The 20,705-nt window shown below is 44.7% G+C and overlaps 1 protein-coding gene across 5 annotated transcripts in view; it reads left to right on the top strand.

Annotated features, from left to right (window-relative positions):
- Positions 1 to 19,989, top strand: part of RAD54L2 (RAD54 like 2) — a 112,533-nt gene extending 92,544 nt beyond the window's left edge. For 4 of the 5 annotated variants that reach the window (XM_032290022.1, XM_032290021.1, XM_032290023.1 and 1 more), the window contains 12 exons: positions 642 to 819; positions 1,973 to 2,224; positions 2,433 to 2,551; positions 4,572 to 4,690; positions 6,702 to 6,801; positions 7,602 to 7,807; positions 8,200 to 8,372; positions 8,895 to 9,091; positions 12,425 to 12,624; positions 14,129 to 14,218; positions 16,222 to 16,314; positions 18,800 to 19,982. In XM_032290022.1, coding sequence (XP_032145913.1) covers positions 642 to 819; positions 1,973 to 2,224; positions 2,433 to 2,551; positions 4,572 to 4,690; positions 6,702 to 6,801; positions 7,602 to 7,807; positions 8,200 to 8,372; positions 8,895 to 9,091; positions 12,425 to 12,624; positions 14,129 to 14,218; positions 16,222 to 16,314; positions 18,800 to 19,794 — 2,722 coding nt within the window. In that variant the 3' untranslated portion in view covers positions 19,795 to 19,982. Of the gene's footprint in view, positions 1 to 641; positions 820 to 1,972; positions 2,225 to 2,432; positions 2,552 to 4,571; positions 4,691 to 6,701; positions 6,802 to 7,601; positions 7,808 to 8,199; positions 8,373 to 8,894; positions 9,092 to 12,424; positions 12,625 to 14,128; positions 14,219 to 16,221; positions 16,315 to 18,799 lie in introns of all 5 variants that reach the window. The other variant, XM_032290020.1, reaches the window with a different exon arrangement.
- Positions 19,990 to 20,705: the final 716 nt, after the last annotated feature.

Raw genomic sequence — 20,705 nt, forward strand, 5'->3', positions numbered from 1 at the left:
CTTGTTATACAGGATGGGGTATTGGAGTAGGAGGGCCCCTTCCTAGGGGCAGTAGTAAAACTTTGCTTCCTGTGACAAGCTGGCAAATGGTGCATATCCACTGTTTCAGTTATCTGAAAGTTTGGCCGAGAAGCACTTCTCTCAAAAGTTGTCTTTAAAGGTCTTGGAGATACCTGTCTTACTTGCTGAGAGAAGCAAAAAAAAGCTACCATTCTGCTGACTTGGGTGGAAGACTAGAAATGGTTCTGGGGGTATGGCCTTACCAGTTTTGGTATCTCAGTAGGTATGCCTTATGCTAGTCTAAAGCAGTCCCCTCATTTTCCCTTCTTGAGATGGCATATGTTACGAAAGCTCAGAGAGGCAGCCCAAATTCGAGTAAGAACCTAAAGTTCCCCTGTCTTTTTCATGCAGTCAGACATGACCTGGGACAGGTCATTCTGCCTCTTAGTGTTAGTGTTCATCCTTTAGGTGAATTTCTTCTTGGTGGTGGTTGAACCTCGCTGCATTGTTGCACGGCTGCAGTGCATGTTGAGATCCTCAAGAGGGAGCTGTGGCAGGAGTGCAAAGGGCTCTGTTTTTATTTTGTGCTGACCCCTCCTGGCCACACTACCTTGCCACTTCTGATGTGTTTGCCTCCATAGGAGAGGCCACACTGTGCTGAAGATTCATCTCCCTGCCAAGGAAGAAAATGTGATCCTTGTGCGGCTCTCGAAGATCCAGCGAGATTTGTACACACAGTTCATGGATCGCTTTCGGGACTGTGGTACCAGTGGCTGGCTGGGGCTGAACCCCCTTAAGGCTTTCTGCGTGTGTTGCAAGGTGCATTGGGGCTTCAGGGAAGATTGAGATGGGGATTAAGGATACACATGGTCCCAAGTGAGTTACTCCTACTGAGAGTCTTCAATAAAGGAAGACTAAAGTGAGAGGGGGCCACCTCAGTTCACTGCACTGGAGGTTTAGGGTCTCCAAGGAGAGAGGTGCTGGTGGTGTACCACACAACTCCTAGAGGTGCCATTCACACAGTGTAATATAACTGATGCTTCCTGCAGTGTGCACCGCAGCTGAATAACTTGTTATACCAAATTTGAAAAATCACTTCCTTTATCACTGATTTTTTTCACTTAGAAAAGGGGGTTGATGGAAGAATATTGTAGGGCATCATTTTTGACTGCTAGCATAATCAGAATCAAAGAGATATATAGCTTAGACAAGTTATTAGGGGTGCCTTCCATTGGATTCCATACTTAATCAGAATGAGACCTCTCATTCTTTTGTTGGGATTTGTACACACAATTGCCTGTTTCATTGACTTTATACCTCTACTCCTGGCTACTCTTCAGCAGACCTATTAGGTATTATTCTTAATTGACCACTTCTTTAAAAAGTCAGCAGAAGGTTATGTGTCTGGGGACAGGAGGGTTTCCAAATATTTCTTTTGTAGCCAAAGTCCTGGATCAGGACCAGGAAACTAAGGCAAATGAGGTCTGTGATGATGCTTCGATATCACTGCATCCTTCCTTTTCCTTTCCTCTCTTCTCCTGGGAGTTCTCAACTCTTGCTAGGAATACTCCCTGAAATGATATGTGATTGGTTTGCTATAAGTCAGATACATTTTGTCTATAGTTTTATACAGTAGCACATTGTAACCACACTGTGAAACTGGAACATTCTTGCTCTTATTTGAATAAGAATGTCAAAAAGGCTTGTGACAGCTTTTTTGATTATGTAGCAAACATACTTACTGGTCTGGCTCCTGGTATGAATGATCCCACTCATGTGTCATGGTGATCAGAACTGGTAATCAAAGCAAATATGCAGGCTCATTGGCTGTGAAGGGCTCTGACTAATTTTTGATGTGACAGTGTGTGCTGTGGGAGGTGTGTATTTGAGCAAGTGTGTGTTTCCAGATTCCCTGGGACACCCTTGGAGTATTTTTTGTCCTGTGGCTCCTCTCCCTTTCCTTGAACCTCAGATCTGGAATCACCCTGATGTGCTGTATGAAGCCCTTCAGAAGGAGAGCTTGGCCAATGAGCAGGACCTAGACGTGGAAGAGCTTGGCTCTGCAGGGACCAGTGCCCGCTGTCCACCACAGGGAACAAAAGGCAAGGGAGAGGATAGCACCTTGGCTTCCTCAATGGGAGAGGCAACAAATAGCAAGTTTCTACAGGGTGTTGGCTTCAACCCTTTCCAGGAGCGAGGCAACAACATCGTCACATATGAATGGGTGAGTCAAACAGATCCTTCAGGAACCATAAACTACTGAAGAGGGGATGGTACAAGCCGTGCCTGGGGAGAGGGTAGGGATGCACAGCTAGGGTCTCTGTATGTAATTATAAAGGTAGCCAGTGAGCTGCTGCCTTGGAATAGAAGAATTTTATTTCTAGTGATCTGGCCTTGGACCTGCTCCAAGCTGCTTTGTTTTTCTCTTGCAGGCCAAGGACCTTCTGACAAATTACCAGACTGGAGTCTTAGAAAACTCTCCCAAGATGGTACTGCTTTTCCACCTGATTGAGGAAAGTGTGAAGCTTGGGGACAAGATCCTTGTGTTTAGGTAGGATGAGAAACTTCCAGCTGATTCTGTGTGTCTATGATAAAGAATGACAAAACCACCACAAAACAAGACCAATTAAGGCCCGCCAGCCCCTGCCAAGTGCTTATTGTGAGGACCTTCTTTCATGTTAGGTCTGTCTTTGGAGTTCCTTTCATTGCCCACTTTGATTTCTCCACAGAGAACAATTTAGAACCCTAGGTTAGCATTGGAGTTAAATCCTTCAAACTCTGGCCTGTTTTTCTTCACTTAGAGAGCTAAGAATAGTTTTTACATTTTTATTTTGTTGTATTATTATTTTGAGACAGAGTTTTGCTGCTGTTGTCCAGGCTGGAGTGCAGTGGCATGATCTTGACTCACCACAACCTCTGCCTCCCAAGTTCAAGCAATTCTCCTGCCTCAGCCTCTTGAGTAGCTGGGACCACAGGCACGAGTCACCATGCCTGGCTAATTTTGCATTTTTAGTAGATAAGGGGTTTTTCTCTGTTGGTCAGGCTGGTCTTGAACTCTCGACTCCAGGTGATCTGCCCTCCTTGGCCTTCCAAAGTGCTGAGATTACAGGCATGAGCCACTGTGCCCGGCCAGTTTTTACATTTTTAAAGGCTTATAAAAAACATACAGAGAATATGCACCAGAGACTCTACGTGGTCAAGAAAGCCTAAAATATTTGCTGTCCGTCCTTTTACAGAAAATGTTTGCTGACCCTTGGTCTAATCTGCTTCTGTCCCTCCCCAACCTTTTATTTTAGTTTTAAGCTTCGTCCATAAGACCAAATAAGTGATGTGGTTTGCTCCAGAGTTACATTCTCAGTCTGGCTAGAGCTTTGAGTCTCGTTAAGGTTTGACTTCCCAGGAAAACAAAGTTGATTGCTCCTCCTCCTTTATTCTGACCAGATTATGCTCCAAGAAGAGCCAAGTGGCAGAAGGCTGGCTCAGGAACCTCAGAGCGAGGGCTTCCACATGTGACACACTTTGAGAGGACAGCAGTGATTCTGGCTTGGGGAGAGCCTACTGTTGATTTTGTAGATTACTTCTTTTTGTTTTATTTTGTTTTGTTGAGACAGAGTCTCGCTCTGTTGCCCAGGCTGCAGTGCAGTGGTGGGATCTCAGCTCACTGCAACCTCTGCCTCCTGGGTTCAAGCGATTTTCCTGCCTCAGCCTCCTGAGTAGCTGAGATTACAGGTGTGTGCCACCACACCTGGCTAATTTTTGTATTTTTAGTAGAGATGGGGTTTCACCATGTTGGTCGGGCTGATCTCGAACTCCTGATCTGCCTGCCTCCCAAAGTGCTGGGATTATAGGTGTGAGCTATTGCGCCCAGCCGATTTTATGGATCACTTCTAAGGACACTGGCTCTCTGCGTATCTTGGAAGCAGTTGAGTGATTTTGTCTCTCTAGTAAAACGCATAGTCATATCTGATGTATATTCATGTAGTGGTAGTGCTTAATGCCGAATGGTATTTGTTACTTTGCATTGAGCTAAACCCCAGAAATTTTGAATTGTAGAAGTGAAGAACAAAGAGAGCATTTTTTCAGTGTGGTGGTAATAGTATGTGGATGACTGTGCTCCCATTATGTGCTAGGAAGGATACCCTTGGTTCTTCTTGGCAAAGTTACCTCTTTTTTTTTTTTTTTGAAGATGGAGTTTTGCTCTTGTTGCCCAGGCTGGAGTGTAGTGGCACAATCTTGGCTCACTGCATCCTCCACCTCCCAGGTTCAAGCGATTCTCCTGTCTCAGCCTCTTGAATAGCTGGGACTATAGGCACATGCCACTATGCCAGGCTAATTTTTTTTTGGATTTTTAGTAGAAATGGGGTTTCATCATTTTGGCCAGGCTCGTCTTGAAATTCTGACTTCAGATGATCTGCCCACCAAACCCAGCCAACAGCTGACTCTTATCTTCTCTTATCAGTGGTAGGTTGTGGGAGCTCTCACTGTCAGAAGGTTGCACAAGAGTATGGAACTATTGGGAACAATGTTCCCTTGATTGTGGAGACATCTGAATCAAATGTTTTCCATTTTAGCCAGAGCCTTTCCACCTTGGCTCTCATTGAGGAATTCCTTGGAAAACGAGAAGTACCCTGTCCACCTGGTGCCGAGGGGCAAGGAGCACAGAAGTGGGTTCGAAACGTCAGCTACTTCCGTGAGTTCATTGCTGCGTTGTTCTTGAAGCCTTAGCAAGGTCTGCTTAAGGATTTCCTTTCCTTCTCTCTGTCTTTCTCCACTCCATCAAATGCATAGGAATATTTGTGATTAGCCAAGGAGCAGGGGGATACTAAGAACTGGTTGTTGTGTACAAGGTACTGTAGTACTAGGGATTGGGAGGATTGAGAGAGATGGGAGAGTATAGAGAAATAGAAGGCATAGGCCTTCTCTTCATCTGAGATGTGACAATTCAAGAACAATTTAATGCTCTAACTGGGGCTCCAAAGAGGATAGAATCACTGTGGTGAGGATGATTGGGGAAGGCTTCTCAAAAATGGGGAGGATTTGAATATACAGGTCTAGTGTGGTCTGAAGATTATTCCAGGCTGAAAGATCAGAGTGAACACAAGCCTAGATTATGCATTCTCTGTGGGGGAGATAATACTTTAAGGGGATGAACATTGTGTGTGTGTTTTTTTTTTGTTTTTTTGTTTTTTGGTGGGGATGGAAATCTTAACTTTTAAAATGTGTAAGTCACAGATGTACATTAACAGGTATACAGTATATCTGTGGTATTAAATTTCATGGAGGACATAGTGTCATTGGGGGAAAAATTATTCCTTAGTGGGGTGGTAATGAAAAAAAAGTTGAGAAATATAGACCTCAGCACTGTTGACATTTGGGCCAGATAATTCTTTGTTGTTTAAGGGGCTGTCCTGTACATTGTAGGACATTTAGTAGCATCCCTGGTTTCTACTCACTAGATGGCATAGTATCTCTCAGTTTTGACAACCAAAAATATCTCCAGACACTGCCAAATGTCCTGTGGGGAGTGGGTGTGTGGAGAAATCACCCTCATTGAGAACCACTGCCCTGATGGAAGGATTTAGAGAATTGGAGGTTCAGGGAGTAGCAAGAAGACCCACAACACAAGGTCTGGCTTAGAGCTTGCCCTGTGAATCAGTGGTGAGCTGTGCTTGGAAACGTTGGCACTCAGGTTGGAAAGGTAGGTTGGGGTCCTGACATAGAACCCCAGTACTAGGCAATTAAACTATTGCTTCCTACAACCAGTAGTAATTCAGTTTTCCATATGGTATTTCATGCCCTTAGTTTTGCCCTTCACTCAAGATGACAGGTGTTGCCCTGACTCACCGTTTATGCTGCTGCTTAACTGAAGACTATTTTTTATTTGAGATGGAGTTGCGCTCTGTCACCAGGTTGGAGTGTAGTGGCGGGATCTCAGCTCACTGCAGCCTCCACCTCCCGGGTTCAAGTGATTCTTCTGCCTCAGCCTCCTAAGTAGCTGAGACTACAGGTGTGCACCACCACACCCAGCTAATTTTTGTATTTTGGTAGAGACAAGGTTTCACCCTGTCGGCCAGGGTGGTCTCAATCTCTTGACCTCATGATCCACCCGCCTCCCAAAGTGCTGGGACTACAGGCATGAGCCACCGTGCCTGGTCCTGAAGGCTATTTTTTCTCCCTCTTTTGAGGTTTCCTCCTTTTATTTATGCGTTCCATCCTACTGTTCCATATGTATTTCCTTTATATCTCCTTATAGCAAGTTCTTAGCCTCAGGAGCTTGTTAAAAATGCAGATTCCTGGTGGAGGAACATCATCTATATCAAAACACAAAACCCTTAGTCCTTCTTCACTCACCAGGACTCACAGGGCTGAGGCAGAGAGGTCACCCTGAGCCAGTATTTTACAAATTCCCTAGGTGATTAATATACACTCCAGAGTCTAGGATCCTTGGCTTTAGAATTGACTTAAGATACTAAAGGGAAGAAATATAGTTTATAATCCATGATGCATGTGAGAATCACCTGGGGATATTTTCAAATTATGGATGCTTGGGCCTCACTGTAGATCTGTGATATATCCAAGGGGTGGGATCTGAGCACTGTTGTGTTTGTTTGTTTTGCTCTTTAAAACACATTTGCCCAGTGATTTTGCTGTGTATCCTTTCTCTAATATATCCACTTCTTATGGTTTTCCTTCCTTCCTAGGGCTAGATGGTAGCACCCCTGCCTTTGAGAGGGAGCGGCTCATTAATCAGTTCAATGATCCCAGCAACCTCACCACCTGGCTGTTTCTTCTCTCTACAAGGTGAGTGGATCCTGAGACGGGAGGTCAAAGGAGTCTGTTCAGGCAGTTGGCCACCTGTGCTGGTCCCCCAAAACTTCAAGTTCCATCAGAAGAGATCAGTCTGGTTTGTAACTTGTTTTTGGGGTCAGAGAGGGGACTTCAGAAGGAAATTAGGTTAGCAGGGCAGCTGTGATCGAGCCACTACACTCCAGCCTAAGTGACAGAGTGAGACCCTGTCTCATTTAAAAAAAAAAACAAGCAAACAACATGAATTAAAAAATCCAAGGGTTTTAATTGGCTTTTCTCTCAGGACTGTTCTGAGGCTTAGATGATGTGATGAATGTGAAAGTGCTTTAAAAAGTAGAAAGTGCAAGGTAACTGTAAAAGGCTAATGTCATTGTCTCATGCCAAGCAGCTTGAAGTCTGTGCTGCCTTCTGCCATCATAACACCCTTGGGACAGTGTGAGCCAGTCATTCTCCTAAGCTTTTACACTAAAAATAGTGGAAACATCTGTGTGCAGAAGTTTCTCCTCATCAGGGAACATCACTCCAAGGCCAGGATGTGGAGGCCTTACTTGTTACAGAGAAGAGGAGAGAGTTTTTTTTCTGAGCTGGTAGACACTTTCATGTTCGATTTCAGGGCACAATTTTCAGTGCTTGAGGAATGTACTGTTTATCAGCAGGACAGTAAAATCCTTGAGTATGTTGTGCTTAGGGCTTAGGACAGAGTAATATTGGGGTAGAAGTCATAGACGGCAAAACTGATGTGAAAACCTTTTTTAAGATTAAAGGCTCTGTGATTGTTGGCTTGTCTTTTAAAGGGCCGGATGCTTGGGTGTGAATCTGATTGGTGCCAACCGAGTGGTGGTGTTTGATGCTTCTTGGAACCCTTGCCATGATGCCCAGGCAGTATGTCGGGTATACCGTTATGGCCAGAAAAAGCCCTGTTACATCTATCGACTTGTGGCTGATTACACTCTTGAAAAGAAGATCTATGACCGTCAGATTTCCAAGCAGGGCATGTCAGGTGGGCCATCTTCCAGACTTCAGAGAGGCACATCTATACAGGCTACCATCCTTTTAGTCTTAAGGGTGGGAGAGGAGGAGCAGGATATGTGAACAAAGGCAGGCTTCGAATCATAGAAAGACATTTCCTCCTCTCTCATTCTGATTAAGTAATTGTTTAAAAGGTGATTGACCTCAACTAGTTGAACATGAGTTTAATGATAACAGCCAAGCTCATTATACAAGTTTCTCTTATATGATGTTTCCAGTATCACCAGGACCTCAGACTTAGTCTTTGACTTTCAGATATGGGATGACTTTTCATTATTATTGACAGTTATGCCACTTCTGTCTGTTGACCTTTACAGTTTTTAATGCCATGTGCTGACTTTCTCCATGAATTTATCCTTCTAGATCGGGTGGTGGATGATCTAAATCCAATGCTGAACTTCACCCGGAAGGAAGTGGAAAACTTACTGCACTTTGTTGAGAAGGAGCCAGCTCCCCAAGTTTCCTTGAACATAAAGGGGATCAAGGAGTCAGTCCTGCAACTGGCCTGTCTGAAGTACCCTCACCTCATCACCAAGGTAAGAACTTGCTATGCATGCAGTCCCCAGAATGGCAGTCTCTTTGTCAAGGGAGGCTTGTCTTGTAAGCTTGTTTTCTTCATCTGAGGTGATGTTTCATGCAGGCGACTTGGACTGAAGGGCTTCTCTTTCTTGCCCCATTCAGTGCCCCTCTCTGCCCCCAACCACTTACCCCCTCCTAATCTGGTCCTGGGAATGCTAAGGTTAGCCATGTGTAATAATTTGGCTAGTGTGAGTCTTCTTAGCAGAAAGAGAGGGGGAAAGTTCCGAAAATGTAGTCTGTTAATTCTCTGAACTCTTGCATTCTTTTGATAGGGAAGGCAGGCTTAGATGTCTAAAGCTGGTACTAGGTTAGAGTTATAAATTATACTCTTGACAGAAAGACAATAAACCCTCCTGTGTATTTCTGAGCAGTCTCTTGACTAGTGCTGGAGACAGCCAGCTCTTTTCTTAATTTTAAAGTAAGGCTCATTATCCATCAGCCATATTCATAACTAAATCAGCATCCTCCTGTGTCCCCAGGAGCCTTTCGAGCATGAGTCATTGCTCCTCAACCGAAAGGATCACAAGCTGACCAAGGCTGAGAAAAAAGCAGCAAAGAAAAGCTATGAGGAAGACAAACGCACATCAGTCCCCTATACCCGCCCATCGTATGCGCAGTATTACCCTGCCAGCGATCAGAGCCTGACCAGCATCCCCGCCTTCAGCCAGAGAAACTGGTGAGTCGCTGAAAGGGGAGGGTTTGCTGTTGGGCTGGGCACAAATACTTTTCAACTTGTTCATATTTTAAACAAAGGCAGAGCCTACAGCTTGTTCCTTGGCTGCTGTGAATTGACAGGCTCTGCTCTAGGGTGGGTGTGAAAGCAATTCAGTAGCCCTGGTGTTTTAAATGGTTCTGCTTTTGACTGCCCTAGCTGGAAGAGTGAGCTGCTAGCCTTGTGACCCAGGAGAGTCCTTCTGGACACCTGGGTAGGAGTGGGGGATAAAGCTTCCCAAAACACAGAGGCCCAGCCATTCCACACAGGTGCATCTTACCCCTAGCACCTTAGTCCTAGGCTTCACTTAGCAGTGATGTTCAAGAATGAAGACTCTGTTCTCTTGGATTACAGTCAGGGAATCCTGCTGCTCCTAAGGGGATTTCATTCTTAAATGGAGTGGCTGTGTCATGATCCAGAACAAAAAAATTTCTGTTTTGAGTACAACATCTAGACTTGTTCAGAATATTAACAGAATAGAAGCCAACTGCTAAGCAGAGAGAGGCTCCTTGTAAGATAGTACAGAACAATTATCTAGGTTTAATCTTTTTTTTTAATTTTAAGACAGTGCCTCACAGCTCTCACCCTTCACTTACTGATCAGATCAGCTATCTGATTCAATAGTTTCTACTTTTAATTATTTGATTATCTTGATTAAAAATAATTATTTTCCTTGATGGGAACAGATTTAAATTTTCTTTTTCTTTTTTGAGACAGGGTGTCACTCTGTTGCCCAGGCTGGAGTGCAGTGGCATGATCACAGCTCCCCGCAGCCTTGACCTACTGGGCTCAAGTGATCCTCCCCACTCAGCCTTCTGAGTAGCTAGGACTACAGGTGTGCATCACCAGGCCTGGCTAATTAAAAAAAATATATATATATTTTTTGGTAGACATGTCTATTACGTTGCCCAGACTGGTCTTGAAATCCTGGGCTCAGGTGAACTTTCCATATCAGCCTCCCAAAATGTTGTCATTACAGGCATAAGCCACTGTGCCCAGCCTAAAATTCTTTTTCTTATTAAGATCCTCTCCATGAGTACCCAATGTTTAGGGGGAAAAAAAAGATCCTCATGTTAAAAACAAACAAAAAAACTTGACAAATTTTGGTTCTAGAGGAAATGAAATTTTGCAAGTTTTAGAAAACTGGCCAAATGAGGTTCTGCCTACTGGTCTCATGTAAAGTTTTAGATGAGACACTGATTTTTAATGAGTGGATTTCTTGCCTTTTTTTTTTTTTTTTTTTTTTTTGGTGTGGGGGATGGAGTCTCTGTCGTCCAGGCTGGAGTGCAGTGCGATCCCGGCTCACTGCAACCTCCACATCCCAGGTTCAAGTGATTCTCCTGCCTCAGCCTCCCAAGTAGCTGGGATTACAGGTGCACACCACAATGCCTGGCAATTTTTTTGTATTTGTAGTAGGGATGGGGTTTCACTATATTGGCTAGGCTGGTCTCCTGAACTCCAGTGATCCACCCGCCTCAGCCTCCCAAAGTGCTGGGATTGCAGGCATGAGCCACCACACCCAGCCATTTGTTGCTTTTTTTTTTTTTTTTTTTTTTAATAGCAAATTGAAGATGCTTTCAAGTAGAAGTCACTGCTTTGCTAGACATGGTAGCACATGCCTGTAGTCCCAGCCTCTTGGGAGGATGAGGTGGGAGAATCGCTTGAGTCCAGGAATTGGAGACCAGCTTTGACAACATAGTGGGACCCAAACTCAAAAGAGAAAGTCACTCTCTTTTAAAACTTTCAGACTTCATTTCTGTCATTTCCGAAGAGAGTATTGCTTGGGAATAGTCTCTTCTTTTTTCCTCCACCCCTCCTTTTTTTTTTCCTCTCTCTCTTTTGCGCTTTTCTGTGTAACATCAGGAGTAGACTGAACCTGAGCCTAGTGAGAGAAAAGCCACATGAAGAGATGTGACAAATAGCTCAGGCTGGTTTTAAGGAGATGTCAGCTTTGTTTTTGGCTTAGCTCTGACCCTATGGAGGCACCAGCTTCTCATAGCATTTGATGAGTTATACCATGATCCTGCTAAGGTTTTTTGTTTTTTTTTTTGAGATGGAGTCTTGCTCTGTCGCCAGGCTGGAGTGCAGTGGCACAATCTCGGCTCACTGCAACCTACACCTCCTGGGTTCAAGCGATTCTTCTGCCTCCCTGCTGAGTTTTTTATCCACATGGGTACATGCCAGGAACACTTCCTACCCAAATTCTTAGTCTTAGCACCTGCAGGGTATGGGACATGGTCTGGGTTTCTGTCACACTGATACCTGACCAGGGCCTCTAACTCCTGCCAAACCATTCTAGGAAGACATTGGGGAAACAGGCCAGACAGCACAAGTCTGGGGCCCATCTGGGAACTTGGAGGTCCACAGGGACCAAGGGCTGCTCAATGGGGCCCTTAAAAACCTAAGAGCAATGTGATCGAGGAGTCTTGCAGACCAGCTCCAACAGCAGAGTGGTATAAAAATGTTATTTTATATGCCAATCTTTAGTCAGATAAGGAAGAACATACCAGTCCAAGGGTCCCCCGCCCTGCTCCCCCCCAGGCCCAGAGACCAAAGATTTGGACTTCAGAAAGCTTGTAGACAGGGACTTTTCAAAAATCTTAAATCAGTATGAGCCTATCTTTTGTACACAGTGCTTTGGCTGCTGCTGCTTTTGTTGTCATCATGACTGGAGGGGCACTTTGGAGGTTGGGCCAGGCAGGAGCTAGGAGGAACTCAGTGAAAAGTAATGCAGAAGAGAGAGAGGTGTCTGTATTACTTATTGAGACTCAAGGTTTCAGGGAGAAAGTAAAGATGGTTAAAGTTGGGACAGACTATTTTTTTCTGGGAGAAAGTAAAGAGGTTAAAGTTGTGGCATTACATGGCCCCCTTTTCCATGGGTGAGTGGGGAAAATTCTGTCCGTCTCAACTTAGCATATGCTGTGGTCTGAAGAGCTTTTCCTACCTTATTACATCTTGACAGCTTCCTGACTTCCCTTCAGGGACCAACTCCTAATGTAGGTAGTCCAGATTCTAGAGGAGCAAATATTGTCTCCCATCTCCAGAAAGCATTATTCCACCAACATCTGATTCTCCTTAGACTTGGACAGACTTTTTCCCTCTGTCTCTTTTGCTGCAACTAAGTCCTGCCTTCTAGTCTCCTTTTGAGTCGACCAGACCCTGTGAGTTCTTCTGATCCTTCTCTGAGCAGCAACTGATGGTGTAGAATGGGGCAGTCTGGAGAGGCTCTGTAGCCTTTGGAGAAAGGCAAGAGTTGTTCTGCCAAATTCTCTTAGTGTCCTTATCTTTCTCTTATAGGCAGCCAACTTTGAAGGGTGATGAAAAGCCTGTGGCCAGTGTTCGTCCTGTACAGTCCACCCCCATCCCTATGATGCCCCGGCATGTCCCACTGGGAGGCAGTGTAAGCTCTGCCTCCAGCACAAATCCATCCATGAACTTTCCAATCAACTACTTGCAGCGTGCAGGAGTCCTTGTGCAGAAGGTGGTCACCACAACAGGTGGGAACTCCTAGGTTCTGTTACAGAGGTGCTGTCCCTTTTAAAATTACTTTGTTCATTTAGAAAATAATGTATTAAACACCTTTTGTATTTTTGGCCTTACTATCTTGGCACTGTTGGTAAAAATAGGGAAGACAACAGTTGCTGGTCTTGAGGAATTTGGATTCTAGTGAAATATCTTAAGAATAACAATAAAGAACTAGGTTTTCTTGGATTTGGTGGGTGGTATAGACTCTGAGCACTGCAGAAATTGTGGAAATGTCACTGGAACTCAGGGTTGGTCTCAGGTTCTTACAGAGGTGTGAATATGCTGAGCCCTGCCTGACTGTACAGCCATCTGAGTATAATAGTCAGCTGTCAACCTTTGCACATAATTAGAAGACCTGAATTGTCTCTTGCCTCTTCCTTTTCGAGTTTGATATAAATTGAGCATATGAACCCCATCCACTCCAGGAGTTGGTTCTGTGATTCAGTATGATTAGGAAGGAAAACATTTTGTGATCCTGTTTTTATCTTGTTATTTAGCAATATTTATAATATATAAATTTAATTTTTTTTTTTTTTTTGGAGATGGAGTCTTGCTCAGGCAAGAGTACAGTGGCACCATCTTGGCTCACTGCAACTTCTGCCTCCGGGGCTCAAGCAATTCTCCCGCCTCAGCCTTCCAACTAGCTAGGATTACAGAAGTGCACCACCATGCCTAGCTAATTATTTTGTATTTTAGTAGAGATGGGATTTCACCATGTTGCCTAGGGTGGCTCAAGTGATTATCCTGCCTCAGCCTCCCAAGTAGCTGGGATTACAGGCATGCGCCACCATGCCTGAATAATTTTTTTTTGTATTTTAGTACAGATGGGGTTTTACCATGTTGCCCAGGGTGGTTTTGAACTCCTGACCTCAGGCAATCTGCCCACCTTGGCCTCCCAAAATGCTGGGATTATAGGCGTGAGCCGCTGTACCCGGCCAATACATAAATTTTAATGAAAATGTCTTAATTGATTTTTCTAAGTAAAAAATTTGAAACAAGTGGAATAAAGAGCCCCTTGTAATCCTATTATCTACTAATTCCTGAAAATACTCTTTCCCAGGTGTGGGATAATGCCAGCCAGGAAAAAGATGATGCCATTTTCGGAGCCTAAAGCAATGTGGAGCAGACATATGCAAATAGTTTGGGGAGGAGGAAAAAAAGACATAGAAACAACTATCTGAACTAAAACATTTTTCACACCAAAAACTATGAATTTCTAATTAAATCAAGGGAAATTGCTTGCAAAGATGATCAGCTCAGATTTCTGACAAGGTTCCTGTTTTCATAGCATTCTTTGTTTAGATGATTGTGAAAGACCCTGCTTGCTTCACCTTCCTTGGTTCTGGATCTCCGTCCCACTGAGAGGCTGTAGGGAAACCAATGAAGAACTGGGGTACATGTGGGACTTTGCAGTTTTTCCCCTCTCCTTCAGTCAGGCCCTGTTTAATCTAAATTTAAGATCTGTGTTTTTCCTAGATATTGTTATTCCTGGACTCAACAGCACCACAGATGTACAGGCAAGAATTAATGCTGGTGAGAGCATCCACATCATCCGTGGGACAAAAGGTGAGAACCTGACCAAGGACTTTCCCCCTGCCTTTGGTTGAGAGTGCTGAGCTGAGAAGAAGAATAAATGTATATGGCTTAAGCTAGACAGGGAATAGGAATCATCCCATTAGGATATCACATTTGGGAACTGAATTAGAAAATAGCATCTGTAGGAGCTTAGTGGAGTTGGGTTGAGCCCAATAGGATATTAGTCAGTGGTTTAAAAGAAGGAAATTAGGGTCCCTACATTACTGTATCCTGTTGTCATTTTTTTGAGAATCTTGGGACAAGTAGATACAAGGAGACCAAAATTGGAGGGAAAGAGCGGTGGAATGGGTTATAAGCCTACATATATTTTTTACCCACTTGCTTGAAGCAGGGTGGGGGTCCCCTGATAGGAAATATATTGTGTGGATGAATTACTCATGGGTTGCATGGTAGAATTTTTGCATATGGTAATTTTAAAAGTTCACATCTGCCTCTGTCCTCCTTACAGAGGGATATGAGGTTGGTGGAATAAAAAATCTGGGCTAAACAGTGTTGAGACACAATCTAAGCTTGTTTTTCCCACCTCTTTTCTGTACCCACATCTAACCAAGCCTGTTTTATATATTAGCCTTTAAGGCCCATCATTGTGTGAGGCTCTTTGAGGTTTTTTATGCAGTAAGGAGACTTTGCCCTAGCCTCTATTGGGTTAGAGTACCTTTGAGGTTAGGGAAAAAGTACCATGAAACAATCACAGAGAACACCATTCCCAGCCTCCTTACTGGAATCATCCTAGTCTAAACCCAGCTCCCTTTACTGCTGTCTTCCTAGTGTATAGCAGGGGTTAGCAAACTCTATGTCCCATGTGCCAAATCCAACCTGCTACCTGTTATAATACCTGCAAGATAAGAATGAGTTTTACATTTATAATTGGTTGGGAAAAAAAAATCAAAAGAGTAATATTTTGTGACCTATGAAATTATATGAATTTTGCATTTCAGTGTCCATAAAGATTTATTGGAGCACAGTCATATCTACCTATTTTTGTGTTATAGCAGCAGAATTGAGGAGTTACAACAGAGACCATATGACTTACAAAGCCCTTATAAAAGCTATCTGGTTCTTGTAAAAAAGTTTGCCAACCCCTGGCCTAAAGGCAGCACTGACATTCGAGGGGGTTGATCAAATGACATATCCAAGGCTGAAGAGAAGGTAGATTAGTGCCTTGTGGGAATAGAATGCAGGTCTTATTTTTTTTTTGAGACAGAGTTTCACTCTTGTTACCCAGGCTGGAGTGCAATGGCGCGATCTCGGCTTACCGCAACCTCCGCCTCCTGGGTTCAGGCAATTCTCCTGCCTCAGCCTCCTGAGTAGCTGGGATTACAGGCACGCGCCACCATGCCCAGCTAATTTTTTTTTGTAGTTTTAGTAGAGATGGGGTTTTACCATGTTGACCAGGATGGTCTCGATCTCTTGACCTCGTGATCCACCCGCCTCGGCCTCCCAAAGTGCTGGGATTACAGGCGTGAGCCACCGCGCCCGGCGAATGCAGGTCTTTCTTGGATTATTCCTACTAGGGGAGAGAGTATATTGAAGCAGTAAGGCTCCTTCCTCCCAAATCAAGAGGAGGACCTGGGACAGAGTACCTGGGAACATAGGATGCCAACTTCTTCTCTTTTGTAGCACCTTATTTATTTCTCCATTGCATTTAACCCTTCCTGATATTTTCTGGTGTAAGTCTGTCTCCCTCTCAAGAGACTAAGCTCCATGAGACAGGGCCTTTTTCTGCCTTGTGCATTCTAGTGTCTAGAACAGTGCCTGGCACATGGTAGTCATGTAACCGATGTTTGTGAAATAAATGAATAATTATGAGTCCATAGCTCAGTCACCCCACCCCTTATTTCAGGGTTCTTGGGAGATGGTATATTACCTAATTGTATAGCTGTGTACAAGCCCCTGGCATGTAGCCTGGAGTTTCCCAGGGTTGACTGTATTGCATTTCTGCTTCTAACTGTCTTACTTATGTCTGTTCTTAGGGACGTACATCCGTACCAGTGATGGACGGATCTTTGCCGTCCGGGCAACGGGCAAACCAAAGGTTCCTGAAGATGGTCGAATGGCTGCCTCAGGTATGATGGCTTTTACTTTCCAAACAACATTTGTTTTCTTTGTTTTGGTTAGGTATTGTGAATAGGTAATATGTACATGGTTCACATTCAAAATGTACAAAAAGGGGTAAAATGAAAAGTAAGTTTTTCCTCTATCATGGTTGCAGCCATTCATTGCTCCTCCTTGGAGGTGGTGTTCTCATTGGTTTTTCAGATATTTTCTTTTTTTTTTTTTTGAGTCGGAGTTTCGCTCTTGTTACCCAGGCTGGGGTGCAATGGCACGATCTCGGCTCACCGCAACCTCCGCCTCCTGGGTTCAGGCAATTCTCCTGCCTCAGCCTCCTGAGTAGCTGGGATTACAGGCACGCGCCACCATGCCCAGCTAATTTTTTTGTAGTTTTTTAGTAGAGACGGGGTTTCACCATTTTGACCAGGATGGTCTTGATCTCTTGACCTCGTGATCCACCCGCCTCGGCCTCCCAAAGTGCTGGGATTACAGGCGTGAGCCACCGCGCCCGGCCTTTTTCAGATATTTTCTATATGGTACAGGATTGTGTGTGCATATGAGAGAGAGAGAGAGAGAGAGAGAGAGAGAGAGAGAGTGAGTATGTGTGTGTGTGTGTGTGTGCGCGCATGCGCTTGCACACGCCCACACATGCACAAATGCATATATATAATATGTGCATACATTTTCTTTTTTTTTTTTGAGACAAAATCTTGCTCTGTCACCCAGGCTGGAGTCCAGTGGTGCAATCTCAGCTCACTGCAACCTCCGCCTCCTTGGTTCAAATGATTCTCCTGCCTCAGCCTCCTGATTAGCTGGGATTACAGGTGCGTGCCACTACGCCCAGCTAATTTTTGTATTTTTAGTAGAGATGGGGTTTCACCATGTTGGCCAGGCTGATCTCAAACTCCTGACCTTAAGTGATCCACCCACCTCGGCCTCCCAAAGTGCTGGAATTACAGGTGTGAGCCACTGTGCCCGGCCAATTTTCTTTTTCTTTTTAAAACAAATGCTAACATACTATAAAATATCACACTTCTTTTTTCACTTACCAGTAGTAATACCTTATTCCTTATCACTTCTTCTAGAAATGTTTCACTGAAGGTTTGCACAGGATGAGCTATAACACACAATGTATCAACTAGTTCCCTGTCAACATACATTATGATTATTGTACTCTACCATCACTGACAGTGCTTTTTCACAAAGGTGGTTATAATAGGATATGTTTCTTAAAGTGGGATTGCCAGGTCAAAGGGTATATGTGTGGCACATGAACAATGTTAAGAACTCTTGCCAAGTTCCCCTAAGTGGGAGTAGTTCTCAATTATCCTCCCACTCCTGAGCTAGAATGTTAGAGGGCTAGAATGCCCTTGTTCCCAGCTTTGTATTGTGGAAATTTTAAATTTTCATACATACAGAAAAGTTGAAAAATAGCACCATGAGCACCCTTATACTCTGCACCTAGATTTAATGATTGTTAGTTTTTAGAAACCTTCTTTCTCTTCCTCCCTTTCTATTATGAGTCATTCCTAAGTTGAAGACATCATGTCATCTTTTTCATCATGTCATTTTATCTCTAAATATTTCAACATGCATCTGTTAAGATTAAAGATATTCTGTTCTTAGCCACAATATCATTATTACACTAAAAGAAAAGTGCTAACAATTCCATAAAATTACCTAGTATTCAGGCCAAAATTGAGATTTCCCATTTGTCCCAGTTGACTTTCATAGCTATGGATTTTGTTTTCTTTTTAAATCAGAATGAACTGTTTTTTTAGCTTTATTTTCCTTTTTCTCCCACACTGATCACTGTCTCTTACTGCCAGAAAATGCCTGACTAGTTTTAAGAATAATCTCTTAGCGTTTCATATCCCTTATCTCACAGGATTTACTTTGGGGTTTTTTTTGGCGGGGGAGGGGATTCTATTTTTTTTTTTTTTTTTTTTTTGGGAGATGGAGTTTCGCTCTGTCACACAGGCTGGAGTGCAGTGGCGCGATCTCGGCTTACTGCAGCCTCCGTCCCCTGAGTTCGAGCAATTCTCCTGCCTCAGCCTCCTGAGTAGCTGGGACTACAGGCGTGTGCCACCATGCCCAGCTAATTTTTGTATTTTTAGTAGAGATGGGGTTTTACCATGTTGGTCAAGATGGTCTTGATCTCCTGACCTCATGATCTGCCTACCTCATCCTCCCAAATTGCTGGGATTACCGGCGTGAGTCACTGCGCCCAGCCAGGATTCACTTTGGTATAGTTTTATAGTTTGGGGAACTGAGGTACAGAAAAGTTATATGCCTTGTGATGGATAGACTTGTTTCTGGGATCAAAGAATTTCTTTCTTTGTGACTGGAAAAGGTTGACTGGGTGATGTTGTTTAGACATCAAACAATTAGAATTTTGGGGACTACAAGACAGGATTTTTTTTTTAATGAAGTTTTCTCCTCTACCCTTCTTCTGTCCCTGGCCACTCTGGTTCTCAGTTACCTACATTTTGTCCCCAGGTTCCCAGGGACCTTCTCGCGAGTCCACAAGCAACGGCAGACACAGTGCCTCATCACCCAAAGCCCCTGACCCTGAGGGGCTGGCCAGGCCCGTCTCTCCCGACAGCCCAGAGATCATCAGTGAGCTTCAGCAGTATGCAGATGTGGCTGCTGCCCGGGAATCCCGTCAGAGCTCCCCAAGCATCAGTGCCGCCCTGCCTGGCCAACCAGCCCAACTTGTGGATAGCAGTGCTATTCCTGGGACAGCTCTTGGAACTGAGCCTCGACTAGGGGGTCATTGCCTCAATAGTTCCCTCTTGGTGACTGGCCAGCCCTGTGGTGATAGGCACCCAGTGCTGGACTTAAGGGGCCACAAGCGAAAGTTGGCCACACCACCTGCTGCCCAGGAGTCATCCCGCCGGCGGTCCAGGAAGGGTCATCTGCCAGCCCCCGTGCAGCCGTATGAACATGGGTATCCAGTGTCTGGCGGGTTTGCCATGCCACCCGTCTCCTTAAACCATAACCTCACCACTCCCTTCACCTCCCAGGCTGGGGAGAACTCCCTGTTTATGGGCAGTACCCCCTCCTACTACCAGCTGTCCAATTTGCTGGCAGATGCCCGCCTGGTGTTTCCAGTGACTACTGACCCTCTGGTGCCAGCAGGCCCCGTCAGTTCCTCTTCCACGGCTACCTCAGTCACTGCCAGCAACCCCTCCTTCATGCTCAACCCTTCTGTGCCAGGGATACTACCCAGCTATTCACTCCCATTCTCACAGCCACTCCTGTCCGAGCCGAGGATGTTTGCGCCTTTTCCTTCCCCTGTCTTGCCCAGCAACCTTTCGCGGGGCATGTCTATCTATCCAGGCTACATGTCCCCACATGCAGGCTACCCAGCTGGTGGCCTCCTTCGGTCCCAGGTGCCTCCATTTGACTCTCATGAGGTTGCTGAGGTGGGGTTCAGCTCCAATGATGATGAGGATAAGGACGATGATGTGATAGAGGTCACTGGGAAATAGCTGGGGAGCCCCTTCCCACCTCATTCGGGGCCCCCAGCAGGTTGCCCACCAAGCTGGAAGGCAGTAATTTGGACTTTTTGAGAAAAGGACACTTGGCAGGAGGGAAAAGGAAGAGAACAAAGGAGGGTGGTTAGCCATAAGGGCAGAGCTCTGTTGCTGTTTAACAAAAGAGGCAAAAAAAAAAAAAAGAAAAGAAAAAAGTCCAACAGAGCAGCAATAGCGGGAAATCAGGGAACCAAAACAGGGATGGAGCGGCAGTGCAGCCTCTTTTCCTTCCTGCCTTGCTTATGCTGTCTGCTTGCTTGCTCGCCCATCTGAGTGTAGAAGTGCACATCCCATTTCTGTCTTTGGGAACATTCTCTCCCAAGAGAGCTGCCTTACTGGGTGACTTAGCTTGGCCTGGGGAGGGTAGGGAAGGGAGGGAGAATGAGTGAGAAAAGGAGGTGGGCAGGGGAGCAGACTGTGATCCCATGTGAAGTGGGGTTTTTAGGGGGTGGGAAGGAAGCTGACCAGGTATGTGTGTTTGTGAGTATGTATGTATGTTTATGTATGTATGTACACATATGGAACAGAGCAGGGGTGAAGGTGGGAGGGGAGGGAGGGAGGGAAGAACTAAGAGGGAAACTGAAAAATGAATTTATCTTTCTTTAAATGGAAATCAGAGTTTGGTGGTTCATGGCACCCATTAGTGTGAACATCAGGGTGAGCCCAGAAGAGCCATGGAAATCACAAGTTTCCTTCTGGTTGGGTGAAGAGAAGGCCCCACTAACTCAAGTCCCTGATTTTCAGAGCCACATTTGTTTGAGAATTTGGGGGAATTCATGAGAGAAAATGGGCATTACCAATCTATGTCTCTTAACCCTGGTGGTTATCTCTGAGTAGCTCTCCCTTTCCAACACGGAAGGTTGTCT

The sequence above is a fragment of the Sapajus apella genome, unplaced genomic scaffold, assembly GCF_009761245.1.
Source record: "Sapajus apella isolate SASKATOON/1434 unplaced genomic scaffold, GSC_monkey_1.0 scaffold23, whole genome shotgun sequence".
Classification (NCBI taxonomy): Eukaryota; Metazoa; Chordata; class Mammalia; order Primates; family Cebidae; genus Sapajus; species Sapajus apella.